Source organism: Microtus oregoni, unplaced genomic scaffold (assembly GCF_018167655.1).
Source record: "Microtus oregoni isolate MIOR12 unplaced genomic scaffold, Mior012 000045F_ref0000178, whole genome shotgun sequence".
NCBI classification, from domain to species: Eukaryota; Metazoa; Chordata; class Mammalia; order Rodentia; family Cricetidae; genus Microtus; species Microtus oregoni.
In genome coordinates this window covers 17,671,587-17,689,638 of record NW_024543219.1, presented here as the reverse complement: position 1 = coordinate 17,689,638, position 18,052 = coordinate 17,671,587, and the positions used below count along the sequence as shown (strand labels likewise).

At 43.0% G+C, this 18,052-nt stretch overlaps 1 protein-coding gene across 30 annotated transcripts in view; it reads right to left on the bottom strand.

Moving 5' to 3' along the window:
* Nucleotides 1–18,052, bottom strand: part of Kcnma1 (potassium calcium-activated channel subfamily M alpha 1) — a 729,767-nt gene that overhangs the window by 198,490 nt on the left and 513,225 nt on the right. For all 30 annotated transcript variants that reach the window (XM_041633822.1, XM_041633823.1, XM_041633826.1 and 27 more), the window contains exons 11-14: nt 17,854–17,959; nt 15,102–15,184; nt 11,001–11,070; nt 4,522–4,677 (exon numbers count right to left, since the gene is read on the bottom strand). In XM_041633822.1, the coding sequence (XP_041489756.1) occupies nt 4,522–4,677; nt 11,001–11,070; nt 15,102–15,184; nt 17,854–17,959 (415 nt within the window). The remainder of the gene's footprint in view (nt 1–4,521; nt 4,678–11,000; nt 11,071–15,101; nt 15,185–17,853; nt 17,960–18,052) is intronic.

The window sequence follows — 18,052 nt, the reverse complement described above, 5'->3', positions numbered from 1 at the left end:
TAAGCTACCTGCCCTTGGGCAGGATAAGTGAAGTGGCTGATTACAGTGCCAAGTTTGTGTAGGTCATTAGGGGAATAAAATAAAATAATATGAAGAATTAAGGACAAGGTTTAAAATTTGTTAGAATTCCATACATTTGGGCAATTATCCAAAGGTCTTTATATTTCCAGCTCCTAAAGCAGATTATTTTTATACATGGACTTGTACAAATACCCACCTGTGTACAAGTATGATCCAATCTAAATATACTAAATTGATTCACTTTAGTCGAGCATAGTGGCACATACCTAGGATGAAGCTGGAAGATTGATTAAGCCCAACAGCTTAAGGCCTGCTTGTGTAACATAATAATATCCTGTCTCAAAAACATAACAAAACCATGATTTTCTTAACTGCATTTAGTGCCAGGACTATGTATTGATGAAAGTTGGCCTCACTGTGCAGTAAGAACAATGAGGAACAAATGGTTTCTGTGTCAGGTCATGAGCACCTCAGCCAGTCAACAGTCCACGGAGTACAAACTAGACTCCTGCAGTGCTTCCCCATTTAGGCATAGAAAGAGCACCAGAGAAAGCTTTGTTGTGCTCAGTACCAAGAACAATTCACCCAGGATTGCCAGTTCTTATAAAACAAGAACAAACAAAAATAATACAAAACCCTACTGTGTTACTTTTCTGTTGCTATGACAGAATATCATGATCAAGACAACTTACAAAAGGGAACATTTATTTGGTCAGGGGAAAGTCCACCATGATGGAGAGGTATGGCAACAATAGGTAGGTAGGCATGGCAACAAGAGACAGGCATGGCAGCCAAAGCCTGAAGCCAAAGGATCATATCTTTAACCAGAGAGAGAGTGTGAAGCAGAGAGAGTGAATCACAAGCTCTCAAAGCCTGCCTCCAGTAACATACTTCATCCAGCATGGCTCTACCTCCTATAACCTTCCCAACAGTATCACCAACTGGGGACCAAGTGTTCAACTATCTGAGCTCACGGAGGACATTTTCCCCTTTAAACCACCATACTAACCTAACAAATTTTCTCCATTCTCACAACTCACTTTCTTTACAAAGAAACTGCAGATTACATGCCCATGCCGTGCTGCAGGGTACAGTGTGTGTGTGTGTGTGTGTGTGTGTGTGTGTTAAATGACAAATAAGCAGAATTAAAATAACTGGCAATTGTGAGACCTATTTTAATGTCCTTAATTGAAAGTTTCAGTGTTGAAAGAGAAACAATTTTAAGAGTCAATCAATTTCATAAAGAAACCATACACACAAATGCATAATTCATCATGTCCAAGAATACTTTTTTTCTAGTATAAATAATAGCTTTGTTCATAAAAAATGGAAGGTCAAGGCCCAACTTGAAACTCTGTAGGCTGAACAGGAATTGGAAACTACATAGACGAAAAAAAAAAAAAAAAAACGAAAACAAAAACAAAACTCCAAAATCAATGGTCTTAAAGTGTGGCCCACTTATTCAGGGCTGATGTGATGGCAGACAAGCCTAACAAGTCCATTGATTTGGCCTTTCCAGAAAACATTAAGGAGACTCTTCCTGAAATCTGGGAAGCCAGTAGAAGGAGATCAGAGGGTTAGGGGTAAACAGGAGGCCCGACCAGGAGATAAGTCACAGGCACCAAGACATCTATCTGCTGGCTCTGATTAAGGGACATCAAGGGTGAAAATGATTCCTTGCTGGAAAAAAAAAATTATCCTGCCCTGCAAACAGCCAAAGAGCTATAGGAGCCCTGGATACAAACCTGGGCCTCTTTCTGAAAGGTATCGGATGTCTGGTTAGTGTGGATTTATAAATACCACTGAACAGTAGGGAAAATGCATTGAAGCATGTTCGGAATAAATTAATCAAGAGGGAAATAGACAAAAAAGCCAGAATTTCTATAGTAATTATCAAAGTTAAAGAATTCATTACTCCTAAAATGGTAGGTTAATATATCAATGAATTCCAAAATATTTAGGTCAGTTCAGAGGTACCATATCCAAATGAAGACTAGGTTTTAGAGGGTAATGGGTTGCAGGCCCTCGGTTGAGAGTGACTAGTAGAGGCATAATTAATTATTCCCATATATTTCTTCTCATCTCCAGTTCAGGTCCCTTTTCCAAATTATATATCTGAGTGGCACCTCCTTCTTCCATTAAACCTTACTATTTTTAGCTTGGGTCTTGGACTTTAAGTCCCACATATAATCAAGGGCCCCAATGATAGCCACTGTGCCTGTGATGCATCTACACTGTCGGAGTCTTGCTTTCCTTTCTTCTTTGCTCAGAGGTAAAGTATAATACATTCTGCAGAACTAGGAAACAGATAGCATTTGCCCAGGGCAAGTGAGAAGGTGAGCTGGCGTCTCCCTACGGCTTTGCAGAAACACTAAGTGTTCCCGAAGGATGAAGTACTGCCAAAGCCTCCTCCAGATGGAAGTGCCGGTGACTTTTCCACCACAGGTTACGAGGGAGTAGGGGAAGGAAGTGATTTCTGTAAACAAGAATCCATTTACAGATCCCTTCTCCACCTGCACTCATCCTCAGACGAAACAAGCAAATGCTTTGTAATAATATAGAAAGCACACTGAGGATAGGATAACAGCATGGTTTCCGCCAGCTCCTAAAGAGACGATGGCTCTACGACTCAGGGATAAGCACACATAGATTACAATGAAGAACGGGGGAATACATTAAGTGAGACTGTCCTTACTCCGAATTTTATAATGTAGGAAATGAAGTCACGTTACTTGTAGACTATGCCCTTAGCAAATTCTAACACAAAGACCACCTCTGTGTCAAAAGGTCATATCCAGAGAGCTGCCTCCAAACATGGGGGAGCTGGCCCTGAACAAAAGTAATGCAGTAATATAACCCTGGGAGGGAAATGTGTTTTCAGTTATACCAGGGCCTGGTCCAGCCTTTCCCACAGGCTCTTCCTAAATAGGAACTTGGCAAAGGGATTAGTGGAGCTGGAAGGGACGTCCTTGGCTTTAGAGGTGAGGCCCGTCAGAGTCCCAAGGAAAGTCAGGCAGAAGTTCTCTCCCCTGGTAATAACACTGAAGAATCAGTGTCACAGCCATTTTATTAATTTTCTTGACAGGCAGATCTAGTTACCATGCAGGCACCACAAAATCAAAACATACGCATGTCAAGTGGCCCCATCTGTGGTGGGGCTCTGCCAAGGCCCATGTCACAGCAACACAAGGAAGCAGAACCCAGTTCCTCAGACCACGTGCCGGGTCCTGTGAGCAAGCCTCTGCTGGAAGAAAACCACCAGTGCTGCAGTGAAAGAGCCAGGGCAGTTCTCTCGGTGACAGTTTGTTAACCTAGGTCTGGACTCGTTGGATGGAGCAGACAAGTCCTGGGAAACACATGGCTACATCTGGCTTTGGTGCCCCTTCCCGAAACACAGCCACACAGACCTCCCTGCTATTTTCATTTTGCCTGCACTCAGTTTCATCTATGCAGGGCAAAAGCAGCCTGGATTAAAGAAGACACTTAGAAGTACAGGGTGACTTTATTTGTAAGTGGCTTTGAACTTGAAGTTCTGTTGAGCTGGGGTCTAGGGGTACAGAATAAACACAGAGGTTATATTTTAAATCGAGATGTTATTCATTATAAGCACGGCTACAATTGCGGGAGTGGGTCCAAGCCAAGCTATTCTTTATGTCATACTATGAGCACTACCTATTGGCTAAATCATGCCAATGACATAGGTACACAGGATGGAGGCCTGACACATCCCAGCTCTCAGTAGCACAATGCACAGTTGTGGTGCGCAAGCTTGACTGCCGAAGCCTATACTCCGGAAACTTGCTTAGTTAGGCACCTAGACTCAGAGGCACTCAAAGCTCTAGACCCTGGAGAATAGAGTGGGTTCATCCTCTCTTCCTGAGTTGGCCCATCAGCCATCTGGAGACTAGGAGTGGCTGCCCAGTGAGCTCTGACAGGGAGATGAACACATCCAGACTGCACGTCTCTTGGGGTGAAGACTCATCTTTTCTTTCTCCATTCAAACAGCCATGGCATGTCAGCCTTGCCGGCCTCCTTGATTGCGCACAAGTAAATAAATGAATTATGTTGTTGGGGTTTGGGCTTCAGCACAAACACATGGTCTGCATTTATCCCCACAGTGAGAGGTCCACCAGCCACTCGATAGAAAAGAGCGAAATGATAATTCTTTTCTTTAGGCACTCTGGTGCCATATGGAATGTATATAAATCATATTTTTGTTTTAACAGTGGAGGCTTTGTTGATAGATAAACATGTGGTTTATCTAAAAAAAAGAGAGGATTGTGCTTTGAACAATCATTTAATGGCCACGGATGTGCCAAATAAAAATAAAAACATAATTTTGAAAGGAGCTGGCCTCATTCCCAAATCTGTAACAAGGAATTTCTCCTCAAGCAGAGAAGTTAAAGCCCGCCGATCTGTTTTGAGTTTAAGCTGTGCTCTACTCAACCCCACGACAAATGGAATCCTAGGCTAATGTGCTCTAATAAGACAAGACGTTACCTTTATGAATGACCTCATAGAGAAGAGGTTGGCAAGCATTGTGGAGAGGCCTTGAGCCAGACAGCTCTGGGCTATGAAACCCAACTTGAGCTCTGCGAGGCATATTGCGTCATCACCCTCTTTCCAATTCCAGCTGGGGATGTTGAGCAGATGGGCCTGTGGGAATAACAAGAGGTATGAGACCCTGTTCTGCTCCTTGTCTGAGTGTCTGAAAATTCTTCTGGGAACTGTTGCCCTGTCCAAGGACACTGGGTCATCCAAATTCATCCATCCTTCCATGTGCCTCCGTCTGAGGCCAATGGCTAGGTTCTCCACTTTTATTCAACAGACTATGGCCTTTTGGCAACGTTGCTTCTACACTCAAGGTCCACATTTTCCCCTAAAGTTTGCTATTTAGCCAGAGTCAACCCAGAAAGGATTTTTCTCTTGTGAGACACACCAGCCCCCATTATTAAGAAGTCTAGTTAGCATTTTTTAAAAGCGGCTCTCAAGTAGTATGAGATTGCTGGATGTCTATGTGTCTGCATACTCTTGGATTTTTTTCCTGCCTTCTCAATATTCTAGATCAGTGGCACCCAAAACTATAGTGGGTACCTGCATGCCCTGCAATGTGTACAAGACCACAGGTTGCTGGCCCCACCCTGCTGAGTTTCTGCCTGCATAGATCTGGGGTGGAGCTGGAGAACCTCCAACTCTATATGTGGGAGGTAATGTTGCTTCTCTGGAGGTCACTGTGCAGAAGCCATTCCCCTAAACCATCACAGCACAGACATCCTGCAGTTTCTCACAGATGGACTGTCCTATTTCGCAGTTATGTCAGAACCAATCCTGGAGTCCCAGAGGCATGCTCATACTAAATTTTACCAGTGGCACACAGCAGAGAGTCGTGCATGACAGAGTGAGTGAAAAAGTTGAAGCTCAGGAAGTTCTCTAGTGTTTGGTGATTAACAACAATAACAGCAGAAGATAGTTTCAAGGCTTAAATATCAGGGACAGCGCTTGTGTTCAAAAATATCCATTATATAAATTTGAAACATGAAGGCAATCTAAGAGAGAGTGTGTGTTAGAGAAAGAGAGAGCTGGGTACAGCGTTTTAGTGTGTGGGTTACTAAAACCTCAACTAGAGACCATCGGATACATGAGACTGAAAACCAAAGTCTCCAGAGCAAAGGAAATGAACCTTTTATTCCATGTGAACAGGCCACATTCATTCCACAGGATTTGATCCAGTCTTAGTAGTCAAAATTGAAGAGGGAAAATGATCAATTGAATAATGACCAGAGAAAAATGATGAAGACAAGAGAGGGTGAGTGTTCTGCGAAAAGTCTTTTGAGAAAGAGTAAAAAGAGCCAATAATCTCCAAGATTCAGGGGACACGATCCTCAGGGAGAGAGAGTAGTCATCATATGTGATGCCTCAGGTACTGCTATGTTAAGATTAGCTTTGCTCTACTCTATGCTAGAAGCCAGGATAGGACTGGACTGGCATATACTTAAAGAAAGCAGAGGGGATTGGCTTGTTTCACAATGGAACTTTCTAAAGACGAAATATGACTAATAAATGGAGATGGCTAGTTTAAACAACAACAACAAAAGCACAAAGTCTTTATTCCTAAAACTTAGCATCTTTCCAATATGCTAGAGTAAATCACGTTTTGTACAGAAAGTTGACCCAGAGTTCTTCTAAGTCCCTGTACACACCAAGTCTCTATAGCTCTGAAATTATATCTCCCTATGCATCAGCAAATGGAAGCAGCAAAAAAAAAAAAGCAAGCCTTCCCTTCATCTACAGAACGAAAGAGGCCAGTTGCAAAAGAAGGAAGGAAGATCCCATTGTAGAAACAAAGAACAGAGACCAGGACTTCTCACTCTGCTTGGAGAAACTCTACACTTGTGAAATGTCTGCTTTTGCAAAATCTACCTCTGTGACAGTCTCCAATCCCAAGCCTGCAGTGGTTACTGCTGAAGAGACAACCGCTTGCTCCCTAAACAAAGTATGGTTAAAACAGGCCTGTGTGTGGGCCACAGAAGAGTCGGATTTGTGTGGAGTTGAGCACCACGGGGTCTTCTGCACATCCCACACAATGCTAACAGAAAGCCCCACCATCTTTCCCATTTCTCTCCCCATTCTTCCCTGGCTTATGACATCAGTTTTTTCATTTTACTTTATTGGCATGGTACAAAAGAACTTCAGCCATGTGGAGAAATACTCATGTGAGAAGAATGATAAATGGTATCCAAGTGATGAACTTGTCTGTGACAAGAGATCCGGGTGGTCTAGTCCCGACAGAGACACCACATATCCTCTATGCCTTCTTCAAACAATTGAAACTTTGCAGTCCTATCTCTATGCCATTCAAAATATGAAGCTCTGGCATGCAAGCCTTGGGTCTCTCGTGTTCTATGTAAAAGCCATGTTCGTTCCCAGCTTCCAGTGCCTCCTTTCTTGGCTACTGTATTTTTTCCAGTCATGGGACAGGAAGTGAAGCTGAACTGGCAATGGCCAAGAGGGAAGGCTGTGTGAATGAAGCCAAAAGAGGATATTGACCCAGAAACTAAAATTCTTTCTTTTTGGAAACTTCATCCTCTTCCAGTTGAGGGAAGTTGAGTCTGGTGAACAAACAAAACAAAACATAAAAACCCAGCAGCATTTCCACACAGGAATCTGGAGGCAAATTTCTTCTAATTTGGCAAAGAAAAAAAGCAGGTCCAACATTAATCACATACCTTCCCCCGTTTATGCTACTGGAACACCCTTCATTCCCTGGAGAAGGACTATAAAATGTGCTGTCCGAGGAAGGTGGGAGGAATGAATTCTAGCTACACTTACTTCTCCTACCACACACTCAGCAGTAGAGAGATGCTGTGAAATATGGAAAGCGAAGAGTCTACTAGTGGAAAACCCGCAGTATTTGTAGCCTGCATCTTCAGTCGCTGACCACTGAAGGACCACATGCTAACAGCTTCATTTCCAGGGAGCTACTCTCTCATGAGGAAGTGAAACCTTTGGGAGGTAAACATTAATAGAGGGTCTTTGAGTCATTGCCTAGCAAGAAGCTAACAGGACACCCGTCAGCCTTTTTTGATTTGATGGCAGTAAATTGACCCATTGCTTTCCACCAGTCTTTCCCCGAATGATGTGTTGCCTTAGCACAAGCCTAAGAAAGCAAGGTCAACTCATCATGGCCCATTGTTAGAATGACAGGAAGCTGCCTGTGATGATTGACAGAATCTAGACTCATCTATGAGACAGGCCTCATGGCATGCCCGTGAGGGATTATCCTCATTCTGTCATTGAGGTTGGAAGACCCACCCGCTGTGGGTGGTACCATTCCCTGGTTGGAATCCTAAACTATGTAAGTGGAAAAAAGGGAACTGAGTAACTGCATGTATTCATCTCTGTACTTCCTGATGGTGGATGTTGACATAATCAGCTACTTCAGACTCCTGGAAGCTTGACCTCCTCTCTAGGATGGATTGAGCCTTGAGCTGTGAGCAGAAATAAAACCCTCATTCATGTAGGTGTTTTTGTGAGAGTATCCTATCATAGGCACAGGAAAGTTATGAAGGCAATGATGAACACAATTACGCCCCACATGCAAGCAGAGACAATGGGGATGCTCAAAGAACTGGCATCTATCTGTGCTGAAGACTTGGTTCCTAGACAGAAACAAGAAGCTCAGAAAATAAAACAACCAATACCAGGTGAGTTATTAGGAATGACACTTCTGTCCAGGGTGTCATCATCCTGTCTGTGGAAAGCTTTCCCCACACTGTCAGCCAACACACTCTTTCATCTTCATTCAAACAAGGGCAGCTTTTAAAAGTTCTCCCTGTAAAACATGGTCACTCTAAAGAGACCCATTTCGTAGAGCCCCATCCTTCCCCTAAGAACCACAGCGTGGTTCTGTGGGCTACTGTCCCACTTAAATAGAAGGCGGCAGTTGGCTGTCCTGTCCTAGTTTGCCGGCTGCTGAGTGACCGTGGTTTGTGCTGGCCAGAGGTGATCTGTCTAGGACAGAGTTTTGACTCCCGCTAGTCTGAAGCTACACTGCGCAGCTAAACTGCACAGATGGCCCAATGAGGACCAAATGAGATAACGGATGTCAAAGCTCTTTTAAACCCATAAAACAGGACACAAATGTCTGTAATTATTATGATGACAAACTCAAGGCCAGCAGTTTCCCTGTATCCCTCTAGGCGCCACAAGATCACCCTCGTTACATCACGGGGGTTTGACATTGTTTTTATTTCAAGCCTGCTGTCCAATTGTGGGAGCCACTACCCCCTCCAGAATATGTCCTCAGTGGCATAGCTTTCACACAAGCATTAGGTCTTTCCTAAGTGCCTGTATAAGTGGGGGGAGTTCTACGTGCATCTCAAATGAGCACAGAGAAAAAGACACGAGAAGAAAATATTGGAAGAAGAGTGTGTGAAAAGGGTAGGTCATCTTCAGCAACTGCAAAAATCACAAGGCAGTGTGAAAAACTGTCTACTAAAAATCTGCTAAGAATGACCTAAAGACAAGAGGATGCCCATTCTAACAGGGGGATGGGAAGTAACAGAGGAAAATGTACTTTGTCAAAATTACTCTATCACTGTATCCTTACTAATCTAACAGTGTTCTGAAAATGATTTTGCCTGACCCAGAAACCCAAGGAGCATGAGTGGGATGGTTCTAAATGAGATGGGTTTTAAGCAAACAGTCCTGGGCCTGTTGATGTCTTCAACACAGTGTCTGAATGATTGTATTGGAGAGTCTGTCCAAGATCTCTGGGTGGCTGTACTCATGTGAATACTGTCCAGGTACCATCTGGCTCTGAGGCCAATCAAGTTGCTTTGAGTTTGACAAGAACTACACAGCTGAAATCCTCTTTAATTTCTTGAAGATGCTACATCAGCACCCGTTGGAAAGAGAAGAAAAGGAACTGACATCTCTTTCTAAACATACAACATTAATTTTCCTATTCAGTCTAAATTCAGCCAAAAATCTAAACAATCGCTTAAAGCACTCCCACACTAAATGAAATTTCAAATCACAAATGAAAGAAGGAGTGTTCCTTGCAACAGGAGCTGTCACCAGTCATAGCCTTGCTAACAAAATTCACCTCCACCTACAGAGGCTGCTGTCAAGAACTTCAGCAGTTGATGCCTGGGAGTTACCAACAGGCCCCTTACTGCAATCTTGAGTACTCAGAGACAAAGAGAGGTGTCACCTTCGGTGCCCACCACACAAACCCACTGGCTGGAGAGTAACAGAATTTCCAATAGAGCCACCTGCCGAGGGCTGGGCAATGGTCGGCATTGGGCAGCAATTCCAAGCAGTGGGCCAGTCGCTGACAGCAGGACCCACTCAGCAATAGCCTCTGATGGGCCTCCACACAGCTAAATGGGCCAAAACTTGCCAGCAATTAAGAAATAATAGCACGGTGCTGGTGGCATTTGGCAGAATGGGGTTTTCTCTGGGACACCTGATGACTTGTTTTGTAGAGAAGATGGCCTATAAGATGGTGCATGCTGTCACACATAACCCTGCAGGGAGTTATTTCTGTTCAGACAGGACACCTGGCCCCAGGTGCTGAGAAGCCTCCAGTCTCTCAGCTCCATTAAGAAGACAACTGGTACCACATCAAGTAGAACAAGATGCTACCTTCCCTCCTCCAAAGCTGTCTAGAGCTCAACCCCAAGCCAAGTGAAGGAGTGCTGCCTTTGATTAGACCTTTAGCTCTGTTTCAGTGAGAGGTGATTACAACAGCAACACTAACTCTAATGTCTGAGTTCTTTCTAACCAGGCCCCATCAGAAGCTGCCACACTGGGAGCATTGCTTTAAGTATAAACTTTAGATAAACCACTACTTTCCCAAGTATAACTGGGGAGATTCCCAATCCGAATTTGAGGATAATGTCATGTTCTGCTTTCTTTGTTCAGTTTGTATTATGTTCTTTCAAGTGCACTTGGCCACACAGAGAGAAATCCTACCAGTTATCTGGCACACTCTCTACACCTTCCTTGATCAGTCTCTAAGAACATAAAATCAGATTTTATCTTCACAGCTATCCTACCCCATAAGTAGCAGGAAGAGAGTTAATTACAGAGTAGTTGTTCAATAGATATTGACTGAATGACTGCAGGACATAGAAATGCAAGTTGTTGGGACTTAGGTATGGACAGGATCTAAGAACATATCAATAGTTCTGAACCAAAGTGTTCAATAGCTTCTTCTTGAATGAATGACTTACTCTAAGAGGCGACAACGGCACCTCCTCCCATTGACCCACCTCAAAAAATAAGTTGATGACCCTGAAGGAATGTCCTAGGGAGAAGGGACATTTTAACTACTGCATATCTTTGCCAGACCTCGGGGCATGGTACCTGTGTCCTTACACGAACATGTGTGTGTATGTATCTATGGAGAGAGAGAGAAGGTGCTAGCATCCAAGGTCTGAGGATGGCTCCAGGCCTGGAAGCTTACCACGTACCTTGTTATGATACTGCAGCATCTGAGTTATGATCCTGATTTTCGGGTGGTAGTTCTTTATGGAGATCACTCTGCAAAAGAGAAAGCCAGAACTGAGCATGCTCTGTGGAGCCCACAGAGTAGAACGGAGGACTCATCTCATTAGGGAACCTTGGTCAAGCCAGCAACCAAGGCCATCCATGGGCTTGTGTCCAAAGAAAGAATGTGTTCTCCTCACATTACCCTCCAGGACCATGACAAACATTAGAGGAGGCGGAGTAGTGAAGTACACTTGATAGATGGAGGCTGGTGACCAGGACTGTAAGGCCAGACTTGCCTACAGAGCAAGTTCAAAGCTAGCCTGGGCTACATGAGAGTCTGCCTTAAAAACAAACACGAAGGACTCCTGAGACACGTAGAAGATAGACTATGAACCTGAATGGACTGGAGATGGAAGCTTCTGATGTTTACAGACAGGTTCTGGAGGTCTGCAGTCCTTCACACTGCATGTAAAAACTTCTGTTCTGTGTCCAGTTAACAACCTAAGACAATGACGACAACTCAAACAGGCCACCTGGCAAGTGGCTCTGATTTTCACATTCCCTTTAGACATCCGCATAAATGTGATATTTAAGCAGAACTCTTGGGATATGATGGAGGACTCTGCCTTACACAGCATAACGATGACTTGACCACTGGTTCAAGTTAAACACCAGCACCCTAAACATACGGTTTATTGCCCTCCGTCCTTTACTGAGCCTGGATGACCCTACCCACCAAGTTTTCCTAACATCCTCTCTCCTGTCAATCACACTGCAAAGGGAATAAGGAAGGAGCCCTTGAATGGAAACACCTGGCTTCCAGCACAGCCATTGTGCTAACGAACTGGGTGACCCTGAGGAAATCCCCAGGCTCTCTGTTCCTGTCTTCTCATCTGGACACCGGGGGCAACCTCACCTGCTCTGTTTACTTCACAGGCTTGGTATGAGGAGCAAATGGGAGACCAGATGTTAAAATGCTTTGAATCATTAAAGCCCTTCTCCATGTGTAAGTTATGGTTTTTGTCATTCCCAACCCTGTCAGGGGTGACATTGTACATTTCCTTCTGTGACAAGGAAGGCTAAAGAATGGAATTCCAGAGAAAGGGCCACCTCCTAAGCCTCCTCAGGAACGCAAGCTCAATTATCACAGCCGCCCCCACAAATTTCCCACCCAGCTCAGCGCTTCCCTTTGCCATGTTTTCTGCAAAACTGGAGAGAAGGAATCAGACAGCAGCTTCATCTGAAGAAACTGCAACCAGAGAAGTGGGGAGACGGCTCCTTAGAAAGCCGCTCTCTGCGGAAGTACTTCCTCTCAGTCTCGAGGGAGTGCCAAGTTGACCTCTGCTTATAACTCGGAGTATTTGTCAGCCTCTGTCGGCCTTTGAGAGCTGAGAGGCTCCAGCCAGCTTTCTGCATTAGTTCGTTTCAAATGACTCTTTGACATTTTAATTTCAAAAACAGCAGATTGGTCTCATTAATCTAAGGAGGAATATACAAATAAAAGAAAAGCTGAAGCCACATTTAACCTTGACTTTCCCACTCCCGTTTGGATCTTTTCCCCAATCATCCTTAGTGGATGGCTTACGTACATTCCAGAAGCCCTCTGTGCTTAGTGAGCTCTATACTGCAGCATCCCACTATTCTCCCTTGACATCTCTGTGTGCTCACATTAACCCTTCATCCTCAAAATTCAAGTAAAATATTTCAATTATGGGAAATGCCCATTTCGAAATTTCCACAAGTTTCTATTTTTCACCACTGAGGAAAAATAAAAGTATATATGCCAGGAACTTCTCTGTGAAGTCAAAAACATAAGCTTCGTGCTCCTGGTTTCTTTGTTTGTAATAAGGAAAAAGATGGAATCTTGTCCCTAGAAGAGCTATATTTTTAGCACTTAAAATGGCAGGAAAAGAAGTCTGTCAGAGGGTAGAAATGCTGCTTAGTTCAGAAATGACAAGGGACACATTCTAAACTGAAGCTGACGTGTGCGGTCGCTTTCCAGTGAGGCCTGTAAGGAGATGGGCTCAGGTGTGAAGCTAGTCCCCAATGCATCTTCTTGGCAGCCTGGCAAACCAAGTCTTACTAGAATGTGTGCACAAATTTCCTTAAAACATTTAATGGAAACTACTGCCAAATACAAAAGGACTGGAAAGAAAGATGCTCATGCCAGATAGTTTCCTCCAGACAGAAGATCCAGATACTGACAGGAAGACGGGATCAACCTAAATGCACCAGAGGAATTCTGTATGTACATGTAACTGGAGAACACTAATTAAAACGAAAAGAAAATATTCACAAGCATTGTAAAAACCCAAAGGCAACTTCCCGACTCTCACCTTGGGGTAAATCCTTGAGTCCCAGGGAAGCAAGCTGCAATTAGTGTTTGGGCTATATGTCTGGTCCAAATGATGCCTGTTCACTGTTAGGTGAGAGTTGTTGGGACTACAGCGGGAATGAAGCATTTTCCTTAGCCCAGGCTCTCTCTAGAAAATTTTCTTTATTATCTTCCCCTACCTCAAGTGACTATTCTGCAGTTTATACCAGAGAAAAGACAAAATCTAAAAGGATTGCAGCTAAGGAGAGCAAAATGTTCAGATGTTTTGGTCATTTTTCTACAGCCAGGATATGATGACAAGTTTGTGGGAAGAACAACAGCTAAAGAAATCTTTTCTTTTTCTGAAATGAGAGTAAGTTAAGGTCTTAGAGTAGGGTTAAAATTAGCCTTTGAGCACGGCGGTAGTGGCGCACGCCTTTAATCCCAGCACTAGGGAGGCAGAGGCAGATCTCTGTGAGTTCGAGGCCAGCCTGGTCTAGAAGAGCTAGTTCCAGGACAGGAACCCAAAAAAGCTAAGGAGAAGCCCTGTCTCGAAAAATCAAAAAAAAAAAAAAAATTAGCCTTTGATAGGCCTAGCCCATGGACAGATAAGGCATTAACTCTTAGTGTTCTAGATTTTTTCTCTCCATACCATAATCTATTTAAAAATAAACAAACAAACATGAGGAGTGGGGAATTCAATCCATAAAGAATGAAAACATAATCTATATAATTCAGTATCTCAGAGATCCACGCTAATATTAAAATCACTCATCTGAGGAAACTGAAACAAGTTAATTAACTAATCACTTTCAGAGCAATAATAACCTGATGCAGACAGGCTGGGGAAGTACTAACTAGGGGTTTCTTAGCGTCAGCTATTGGTATTTTGGGTCAGAGAGTTTTCTAGATGGGAGTGTGCTATACCAGATTCCAACAAGACCACCTGCTTGCTGTTTCAAATGCAAAGATGTTGAAACATGTTGAAAAAATACCTCCTGTAGGTATTTTAAGGCCTTTCCCAGTAAAGACATCTTGGATCCAATTCCTTTCAGATAACATAATTTTTTTTAGAAAATGGAAATTTAAGATTTTATGTGTATGAATCTCTGTGTGTAGGTGTAGGTGTGAGCTCATTTGAAGGCAGAAGTCAGCATTGAGTTTTTTTTTTTTGTTTTTTTTTTTTTAAATTTTCGAGACAGGGTTTCTCCGCAGCTTTTTGGTTCCAGTCCTGGAACTAGCTCTTGTAGAACAGGCTGGCCTCGAACTCCCAGAGATCCACCTGCCTCTGCCTCCCGAGTGCTGGGATTAAAGGCGTGCACCACCACCGCCCAGCTAGCATTGAGTATTTTTACATGGGGACCACCTTGCCTTTTTAAAACAGGTCTCTCAGTGACCTGGAACTCACTGAGTTAGGTTTAGGCAACTGGGTCGGTGAATCCCAGGGACCTGTTGCCTCTGACTACTAAGGATTCAAGTGTGCTTCAGTTTCTAAAATTGGTTCTGGGGTTTAGACTCGCGTCATTACATTACACAGGAGGCAGGCACTTCACCAACTGAGCCATCTCCCCAGCCCTGCGCTCACGGCACTTTTATTCAGACCTGAACCTATTATTCATTTTCTAGTTCTTTTCTTAGGAACCTGAACTCCACGAGCAGTTTGGAGCAGTGGACACAGCTGGTTAGCTCTACTAGCTCCACACAGGAGCTATTGTTGGCCGGTGATGAAGGGAGGATGGTCCGAGACAGTCCTGATGCCAGGAGTTACCTCATGATGTTGGAAGCGTCTTCTGCATCCGGGTCAGCGCAGTACTTATTGGCAAGGATCAGGCATGCATCTGCTGACTCTATCTGAGAGACCAAAGGAAAAAATCATAACAAACACAAACATAGACAGACACACGCAACTGCAGTCTTCTCTGTGTTGATAGCATTTAGAGAACCTGGTGTTTTGCAAGGAAAGGGAAAAAAATCATGAAAAAAATTATAGTTTTGTCAAAAGTGTAGGTTGCAGGTTGAGTCCTTGATACAGAACAAACATTCCAGCGTGAACCTGAGTAATTCCGCACTTCATTTGCCCTAGCTGCTTACAGGCGTATTTGCCAAAGTCCTTAAATTCACCTAATGGAGCTGTTCAATCTCATTCCCACTTCCTGTTTAAACTGTGTGCCATCATCTTAATTAACCAGGAAATAGAGTTGGTGGGTTAAACCCCTCCCCTCAGGTTAGGACGTGGACAAAAACAGTTGCAGATTCAGCAGAGTAGACTGGAACATCCAGGGGCTGGAGAGACAACTCAGGGATTAAGAACACTTGTTGCTCTTGCAGAAAATAGATGTTCCATTCCCAGCACCCACATGGTAGCTCACACCATTGAAAACTTCCAGGGCATCTAACTCCCTCTTCTCATCTGTAGGCTTCAGGCAACAAGAAGTACACATACATGCATGCCGGAAAAACACTCATACATATAAATTTAAAATAAGTAAATGTTTTTAAAAAAATCCTTTATCAAACCTTATGTACATTTTCATTACACGTGTCCCAAGAAGGAACTGGAGCCTTGAATAAACCACGGTTCTGTGCTGTTTACTGTTCATTACTACTCAGGTATTCAAAAGACAAATAATTTATATAAATGAAATGATACTTTACAGATGGATCCAAAAGGCAACCTACTGACTTATCCTAATGTGAGCCAAAAGGAGGGTTATTCCTTAGACAGACCGTGAGTTTGATGTGCTAATAATTGCTTGCATTTAAACTAGGCCTATGAACAAAAGCCATTTTCTCTGTCCTTATGACTTAGGTCATGTCTGGATAATATTAAGAGGAACTAGCCTACATACACATGAGAATTCACAAGCTGACCTGGGTCTGCAATTCTCCTGCTCAGGATGTTGTACTTACTTGACTGTTTCAGCATAGAACTGTTCAGCAGGAGGGCTGTAGTTCTGTCCCCAGTATGTCACGCACTATCTCTGGGTTTCTTTAATAATATGAAGAATTCATACAAATCCTTCTAGATTTTCTATGTTTGCCACTACAGCAATTACAGAACTGCTTGGTGACCACAGTTAGCATTTAGGCTTCCGCAGGTTCACACAGTATTAGTGAACTGCCACTGCCACACAAATGTGGAACACACTTACTAAAACTGTGTTAAATGAATTAAATAGCAAATGTCAGTTTATTGTGTCCCTTCCTTTTCTAAAGTCTTGTTTGTACTTTATAAGAAGATGCCAATTCAAAAGGGCCATGAAGAATATGGTTAACTTATTACCAAATGGTGGAGTCTATTTTTTTTTTTTTTTGGAAAAGGGAAGCACAAATGTTTTATAGCTTTGTGTAATTTTCTTTTCTAACATTTCTCTCAGATATAATTAATGGATTTGAAAGCTATGCTGAGTTCAATTAGGTGGAAATTAATCATCTTTGCTGTTACATTGTGCATGGCCTTTTAGTCATTCAACGTTAATTTTTTATATTTATTTAGTATTAGAGAAAGTGGAGTATAGAAATCACCCACTGTTAAATTGGGTGGACCAGAGTTTGGGGTATACATGTTTAGTATTGTAAGAGTTTCTTGGTTAATTGTTCTCTTGATTAGCACGAAGTGTCCCTCTTTGTCTCTTCTGGTTAATTTTAGTTTCAAGTCTATTTTGTGGGATAGAAGGATATTGGTGCCTGCTTGCTTTCTTCACCCATCTGCTCAGGATGGCTTTTCTATCCTGTCTCTTTAAAGAGGTGGTCATCTTTGAAGGTCAGACAAGTTTCATGTACACAACAGAAAGATGGCTTCTTTCTTAATCCATTCACATAATTTGTGTCCTTTGACTGAGGAAGTGGAGCCCATGTTTTATATTTTAAGTTATTATTGAAAGGTGTGCATTATTGCTATCAATTTGTTATTCTCCTTGCTGTTTGTGACCTTAGCCCTACATTGTGCTTCAGTAGTTGTAGCTTCATTGTTTCTTTTCCTAGTTTTGTGGAATTGTATGTGTGTGTGTGTGCATATGTGTATGTGTGTGCATGTGTGTGTGCATGTGTGTATGTGTGTGCATGTGTGTATGTGTGTGTGTGTGCATGTGTGTATGTGTGTGCATGTGTGTGTGTGTGTGGGCGCGCGCGCATGTGTGTGCACATTAAAATGTGAGGACAATTTGTGGGAATTGGGTCTCTCCTTCCACCAAGTAGGTCCTGGAGTTTAAACTCAGGTCAACAGGCTTTGCAATGAGTGCCTTTACCCAGTGAACCATGGGGATGAGATAGCCTTGGGAGTGGTTGATTTAGAAGAAAAGAGGAAAGTAAGTTCTATATTAGGATGAACCTAAGTGTGGAATACTTAGAGATGGTCTAGCGTGAGCAAGCAGAGCAAGGTCCTGGGGCCAACGAAAGAGTATACTGGGGTTAGTAACATCTGAGTTACCTTGTTAATGGTTTAGAAGATGGCTCTTGGCTACTCCAGGAATCATGACCCCAACCTTCATGAAAGAGTAAAGACATTTATTTATCCTTACCTTGACTCTGGCAAGATCGTGGGGATTGAGGACAGAACCCTGATAAAATTCCACCTGAGTAAAATGTCGTTTGAACAGGGCCTCAAGCTCAAGGTTAGGGGAGATGCTGCGTAGACAGAAAAGAAACAACTGTTAAAACAACATAGTGGAGATCCCAGACTCTGGAGCTCCCTTGCTTTTAATTTCTACATAAAGACCT